This window comes from Apaloderma vittatum, unplaced genomic scaffold (genome assembly GCF_000703405.1).
Source record: "Apaloderma vittatum isolate BGI_N311 unplaced genomic scaffold, ASM70340v1 scaffold3657, whole genome shotgun sequence".
NCBI classification, from domain to species: Eukaryota; Metazoa; Chordata; class Aves; order Trogoniformes; family Trogonidae; genus Apaloderma; species Apaloderma vittatum.
This window is the reverse complement of record NW_009725572.1, coordinates 51,867-59,498: the sequence shown is the minus strand read 5'-3', so window position 1 is coordinate 59,498 and position 7,632 is coordinate 51,867. Positions and strand designations below refer to the sequence as shown.

The 7,632-nt window shown below is 49.9% G+C and overlaps 1 protein-coding gene across 1 annotated transcript in view; it reads right to left on the bottom strand.

Moving 5' to 3' along the window:
• The window catches only part of LOC104276571 (voltage-dependent T-type calcium channel subunit alpha-1G-like), a gene marked incomplete at its 3' end in the record, with an annotated part of 43,098 nt that overhangs the window by 26,879 nt on the left and 8,587 nt on the right, over positions 1-7,632 (bottom strand). The window contains 5 exon segments of the mRNA XM_009872943.1: positions 1-180; positions 1,775-1,867; positions 2,371-2,662; positions 4,544-4,703; positions 6,670-6,767. Coding sequence (XP_009871245.1) covers positions 1-180; positions 1,775-1,867; positions 2,371-2,662; positions 4,544-4,703; positions 6,670-6,767 — 823 coding nt within the window.

Genomic DNA, 7,632 nt, shown 5'->3' with positions numbered 1-7,632 from the left:
CAGGTACTTGAGGAGTTCGTCGTAGCAGCTGCCCGGCTCCGAAAAGCTGGCGAGGGTGCTGGCGTTGGAGAGGTAGCGTACGCGCTGCTCCTTCATCAGTTGGCTCTCGCGCTGCTTCGTCTCGGAGAACTGCGTCGCTATCACCACCAGGCAGAGGTTGATCATGAAGAAGGAGCCCACCTAAGGGGACGGGAACCATCAACCACCTCAGTGTGGCCATGCCCACCCCGTGCCCCGCCACAAGGAGAGGGTCAGGGGCAACCCCCAGCCAGCCCCACGCCCTGCGTCACCCAGCAGGGACCACCGCGGAGGGGCTGGCTCCCCCGCCCCGGGTTCTCCCACGCCAGCATGCCACAGAGGACATCAGAGATCAAAGAGGAGAGAAGATTATTTTGACAAAAACCTTTTGCTCTTTTAAGATGGTGTTTTTCTCTCTCCGCAGACAGCGGTTGTAATTATCGCAATTAGTGGCATTACGATGGATGCGCTGAGCCTCCCTGATAGGAGCATTTTTTTTCTGGCAGTGTGTGGGCAGCTTGCGAGCAGATCCCTTTCCCCTGCTAACGGGATTTGCGGGTGACTGTTACGCAAGGGCATCAGCAGTCTGTACCCACAGCTCAGAGATTTTCTTTCCAACCAGGGTTTCAGGAGGTTCTGCCTTCTGTGGAGCCCAGCCTGGATCCCAGAGCATTACTGACGTGCTAACGGGCTATCACACGCTGCTCGCGGTACTCACACAGCATCTGGAAAAGTACTGCTTGCTCTTCCTCTCCATCATTTTGGGGATGCTTGTTTCTTTTTTGGGGAAGCTAATAGATGAGCTAGAAAAAGCATCACAGACTAAACGACCTCCTACCTTCTCGTCAGGGTTTGAGTCTCGGCTTGATGAGGAGCAGAAATCCCCACAATGGCCTAATGGACAACGTGCAGCTATTTTGCTGGACTTAGTCCAATTAGACAGCAAGAAAGGGACTCATCTCACTTATCTCAGCTACATCTGAGTGAGGCACCTAATGATCCTTCAGAGTCAAGAGAGAAATAGGCACATCAAGTCTGCAATGCATCTAATTTATTTTGGATGTCTACCTTCGGAAGAGATGAATCACCTCCTTAAAGCACCTATTTTTTTCCCTTGACAATAAAGGGAGTCTAGACAACGAGCTCAGCCAGTCACAGTAGACAATTCTGCTTGCATAGATGAAGCCCATCATGGAGCCCACCCTACAGAAATTCTTTGTTGGCTCCTTTGTGGGTGGTCTCAGATGATGCTGTGAGGCGTGGGTGGGCTGTGGGCAGTAATCTCTTCCCTCCTTTCTTAATGTGCACTCCAAAGTTTGGGATCGTTTTCCCAAAATGTCCCCTCTGCACCAAGGACACCAGCCAGCTTGGTGCTTCGATATGGGAGAACTGGGCAGCCTCCTCCCCTTCCACAGCTCAAAGCCTGACTGGGGCAGTTTTGCCTACATTTAAAATTAAATTCAAGGTGGCAACTAAGAGAGGCAACCTTGGAGCACAAGGGAAGAGGTCGTAGAAGAAGCAGCAGTAGCAGAAGTGTATCTACCACAGCTTTAGCACATCCTTCTATCCTTCCTTCATGTGTGCAGCAAAATGCAGCTGCAGCACAGTGCCACACTGAAGCTCTATGTCTTCCAGCAAGCTGGTTTCTACCTCAGCTATGATATTCTCTGTATTATCTGCCCTGTACCTCCCAGTCACTCCACTCTGCTCCCTTCAAGTGCCAAGAGGATCCCCCTTTTCCCCTAAGGCCACTCACAATGATCAGGAGGATGAAATAGATGAAGTTGTAGAAGGAGTGTGCATCCATGACAAAATACATGATGTCTACCCAGCCTTCCAGCGTGATGACCTGGTGAGGATAGGAAGAGAAAATGAACCCATCAATGCTCAGTTACAACACCAAGTGCACAAGCAACATTTCTCTTGGCTGGGTCATTTCTGACACTCCATAGATGGTCTTTGTGCAGCACAAGACACTGAGGAGCCAAATCCTGCTCCTGCCACTGCGAATAGCCACGTTACCAGCTGCCCAGGCTGAATCCAGTCCTTCTTTTAGAGGACGACCTGAAGCTCACTACTGCATTTTGAGGAAGAAAGAGCAGTCTCTGGGCTCTGTTTCACATCAGGATGCTCTCACAGCACACACACAGAGTTTGGAGACCGGGGTTTTCTCCACTGCACGTGAGATGGACACATCTTCAAGGCGGGCATCAAATTGTACCCCCGACATTCTGACCATTCTTGGACTACTATATAAGTGCTTGCTCATGCGATTCCACAGCCCCTGGGAACACGCTGTGGGGCACAGCCAGCTGTTTCCCCACCTTGTGACAGCTGACTGACAGAGCTCACCTGAAATATGGCGATCCAGGCATAGCCAATGTTATCGAAGTTAATGGCTCCCTTGAAGGGGTTGTGCTCCCCAGCAGAGCAGTTGGTGTAATACTGGTTCCAGTTGACACAGGACGTGTTGGTGGTGTCGTTGTAGGAATAATAATCCAAGGTGCACTCGAGACCCTCTTCCCTCCGCGTCGGGATACTCCGGCAGTAGCGCATCCCATTCTCCCGAGGCTGGGAGCAGATGAAAGGGTTCTCATCTTCGTTCTCCGTCTGGTAGTATCGTTCCAAATCCACCGTGTAGGGGCTGAAAGAGGACAGATGGGGCTGGGGTTTGCACACTGATTGCAGGCAATCTGGCAAGGTAACAACTGAAACAGCAAAATCTCACATCTGTTATGCTGGATCTTAAACACACACACACACACATATATATATTTTATTTTTTTTAAAGGGGATCCTGTTAGACTTTCTGCAGCCTCACTGGGTGAGATGATGTTCCTAAGTGGGTTTTGGGAAACTGAGGCAGGGCACTTGGCCACTCAGGAACAGCACTCCCCTCTCCCAATGGCATTATTAAGAGTCACTCATCTGGAAGTGCACTGGCTTTGACTTTTGGGGCACTAAGCGGAGGATTCAGCCTAGCTGGGCTTCTTTCAAATGTCTTTGCTGCAGTAAGATGGAAATCAGTCAGTTTAAGCTCCTGTATCTCCTGCTCTGGAGATGCTGAGAATCGCTTGAGGAGACTCTATGTACAAGGACCTCCCAAGCTTCCTAAAAAACAGAGACAGGGCCCTCATCTGCATTTCCCAGTGCCTGTTCAGCCCATAGATAAGCTCTAAATTCCCTCTGAGGGTGGCCTTACCACAGCAACCCAGGCAAAAATATTCCTCAGGGAGATGAAACAACCCATGGTCAGCCAGAAACTGGCTTCTTGCTCTGCACACAGCTATCTCCTTAATGCTGCCAGGACTTTCACTAAAGCTTGCAAAGAGATTTTTAAGCCTAGTTCAGCCCAGTTAATTCCTGTAGAATTGCCTTTAATACTCTTCAAAGCTTATCTAAACCCCTGGAATTCTGGCTCCATTAAACAGCACCCAAACCTGTGGCTCTATTTGATTTAGTCAGTGGTGAAGCAGTCCCTCCGCTTTGCTGCCATTTATTTAACAGGGATGTGCCCTGGTAATGACTCTCCCAACTACCCTTTGAGGACACAACCTAGAAGAGGGGTGGCAGCTCCTTAGGAGATGCATGGGAGCGGGTAAAAATTCCAGCTCCAGACCCAAGAGCCAGCCTGGCCACAGCAGCATCGTCATGGTCCTGATGAGCCCAAGAGAGGCTTTGGGCTTGCAGGAGTTCTCCATCCAGGTGTGGGTCTAACCTGATCAACTCTGGGGAGCCAATATTTAAAAGGGATCCACTGAATGGTGACAGGGGTGCTGGAGCTCGGCAGAGAAGCCTTCAAGGGCTGGCAGTTACTTAGCCTTCAAAGGGAGGGAGGTGGTAGAAAAGAAGCAGGTAGGTAGGACAACAGGTATGGAAATCCTGGTCTGAAAGAGGCCGATAGGTATTTTAACTCTTATTCAAATACTCCTACATCCGGAAAGTTGGCTGGCTAGGGAACTGCTGGGTGCTACAAACCCTCATTTGATCACAATAGTCCTCTTGGCCTCTAAAATTCAGGGATCTGTGCAAATTGACACTTTGAGACAGGGACTCTCTCTTGCTCTGAGACTGAAAAGGATCTCGCATCACAAAATGTGGTAGTAGCTCCATCCACTTTCCCTGGCGTTCAGGAGGGACTGCAAATGCCACCCCAACACCAGCAGCCGCTGAGCAGGATTCAGACCTCAACATCTTGACAAATGCAGAAAAGGTCACGCGTTAATGATACGCTGAATTTAGAAAGCCTGAACTCTGATTCTCAGGCGTTTTCTGGAGGCTCTTATCAATCAGAGAGGTTCCCAAGAGCTGGCCGAGGGTTAAGGACAGCCTTGCAGAACTCAAAGGGCAAATTGTCCCAGCTCGCTCCGTTCCTGCTGTGTGTGCCTGAGCAGGAGTTGTGGTGGCATTTAGGAGCAAGGAGCATTTCCAGAAGACCAGGGCTTTTTCGTGGAGGATATCCTTGTCTCCTGAAGGGATAGGCTCGCCCGAGCTGGACGGGCCTCTGCTGCCCACGCAGACTCACATGCTAAAGTTCTCGGGGAAGAAGCAGCGGTTCCTGAGCAAACCTGCCCACAGCTGGACTCCCACGATGCCGAAGATGAAGAAGACGAAGAAGCAGAGGAGGAGGACGTTCCCCAGCATGGGCAGCGTGTCCAAAAGAAGCGTCACCAGGATGCGCATACCTGAGGTGGAGAGGAAAAGTCCACACTGAATTTTCCTAATCTAGCTGTGACCTCCTGATCTTTTCCTTTCCATCCATACTTTTCCTTCCACTGACAGCCACTGCCTTCCCAATCACCGTCCTTGTCACCCACACACGGCTTGCAGACACACGCAGCTCCCCAGTCCCCTCTGGCTGCCCCCAAAACCCCTGGAATAGCCCCCGTTACCCGTGCTGTGCTCCTCGGTGTAGGACCTACCTTCCCTGCTCCTCTCCCCTCACTCTCCATCTCAAGTCCTCTTCCTACAGTTTTGTAGCACCTCTGTGTTTCCTTTCTTCCCTGAGACCAAACCCTGATGTTCTCCCTCGCGCAGTGGCATTTCCTTCCCCGCTCAGTATGTATTAAAATTCCCTTCCCTCCCTCCTAATTCCCCTCATCTACCCTAAATCCTCTCTTTTCCTTAAAATACAGGACTCTCTCTGGCAGTTAATTCTCACAAGTTCAGGAACAGCCAGTTCTGTAACAAAGACGAATTGATGGTGACTTCAACTTGACATTTACACACAAAAAAAATTGATTTCATCTGACGTCTCTGTAATATTCTGCTCATCTCTCCCTCTCCTTCTTTCCCCATCTTCTGCATTCTCTCACTTGCTTATATTGATTTTCATTTAAAGAAAGCTTTACTGTTGCACCCTTTACTTTGGTACTTCAAGAAGACTTTTTTCTCTCTTCCTGATGCTGTCACCTCTTCTATCACGGTTTTTCTCCTACTCCTCTACTGAGGAACAACCACTTTGCGTCAACTCCTAATTAACTGAAATGACTTTCTGTGGTTACTGCATTTATCATCATACAAAAGTCCCCTTTTTTTTTTCCCACCTTACATTTTTATCCCATTGTAACTATGTTGCAGAGAAGCCAAGATAAATTACCCGGGATTTCAAAATACATTAAGTGAATTACATCCCCAGTTAGACAGTGGTGGATAAATTCAGCCATCCATCAGTTCAGCAGTGGGGATAAAAAAAACAAAAAAACCCCCAACTTTGCAAACAAGATTCCAAAGCTACCATAATGATTGAAACAGCAGCAGCAAAGGCAGATTAGGTTCAAGAGTCAGGACCAGAAAAATCAATAGAGCGCAAGCACCCGCAGCCTCGGCAGGCAGAACTGACGCCGATTAGCTCTCGTCAAGACATTGGGCTAGTTCAGACAGAGGAGCTCAGACTTGAGTTTAATTTGATTAAAACAATGCAGGATTAGATATCTGGGATTGTAGGACCACGAAAATGACGTTTCTGTTGTTGATGTACTTAGGTTTGACACCCCAATGTGTACAGTGTCTGTGCAGGAGCAGGCAACACACCCCCCCCGCCGCTGCTCAAGGAGGGACCCGAGATCCTCCTGCATGACCTGATCAGCCAGGACTGAACAGCCACCTCCCACCCCAGCCAGGCTTGGTCTGGAGATGTTGGGGTTTGGGGCTGTATGGACTAGCTCTGGGGAGCAGAGCAAGAGGTGCTCCAAGAGGAGGCTCCTCAGCACCTCTCGGGGTTGTCTCCAGGTACAGCAAGATTTCCTCACCCCAATTTCTCCAGGAAGGGACAAGGCAGCACAGGAAGGGTGGGAGCAGCATGGCTCAGACCCCTCTGCCTGTGCCGCCTGGCAAAGGCTGTTGGCTCACCTCTATCCCTTCCCTTTAGCAACCTCCTAAGACCCTCCTCAGACGAGGAAAAAAGGTGTCTGAAGATAGTTCTGGTTATCTTTTGGGCTGGTGGCTCATCTCTGATGCTACAGGTGTCAAAAGGAGCATTGGTTAAAGTAGGAGAGTGACTGGCACAGAGCAGTGGTAGGACCCAGCGCTGCCAGGCTTGGGTGAACGCTTGAGCTGCAATGTAGAATTGGAAGCATCTCTGTCCTTTTGGTTTTGGGGCACAGGTGCAGAACACCTGCATCAACTGGGAGTAATAAGGATCTCACTTACTGGGGACCCTGTTAATGGCCCTGAGCGGCCGCAGGACACGGACGGTGCGGACGGCTGAGAAGCTGACATTCTGCAGGTCCAGGGAATACTCCAGCATCCTGCAGAAGACATGAAGGCAGAAGAGCATCAAGGATCTTCTGTAGAAATGTTAGATTATCAAACATTATAAATCAAACATTATATGCCAACCGCTCACAGAGGGATTTGTTACTGCACCTCTCCCATCAGGAAAGTTTGCTAGAGGAATTAATTAAAGGTTGTTTGCGTATCAGAATAAAGTCAATGAGGGAGAATGTGGTACACAAGCTCACACCACTACGGATCTTGCCTCTCTCATCTGCTTTGGTCACTGTTTTTGCACAGGTCCAGGGTAGAAGCTTCTCAAAGCCCCTGCACACTCCACAGACACGACTTCCAAACACAGCCCTGTTTTTACCAACAGTTGTACAGATACCCTAACGAAACTGGGTTCGCTGTGCTGGGTTCACTGTGCTCTCCTGAAGAGAGGAGCATCCCCTGGTGCAGACCCCTTCCATGGGGCAGCACAGGGCACTGAGCTCTGCTACTTCTACCCAGCAGAGATCATCGGCAGCTGGGATTCAGGCAGAAGGGCAAGCACACAAATCAAAACTGATGACATTTGCAGGTAACAAATAGGGCAAATGTGGACCAAGGAACCTCCCAGTGCTCTTACACTGTGCCTGATGGGGTTATTTCACAGCTCAGGGCCCAGAGGTGTGACCTTCACATGACTGAATCTGAAGATGTGCTCAGAGTGCTGCAAGTGGTTGGGGTCCCCCAGCACTGTCTCACTCTGCTGACAGCACTTTGCTCAAGCCCAGCGGGGCCATCACACACGTCGCCACCAGGACTTCACTCTCCAGCCGTGAGAAAACAAAAAAGCTCTGCCCCAAAGCGTTCTTGAAGAGGCAGAGCCAGGCAAAGGCAAGGAAGAGGACCACA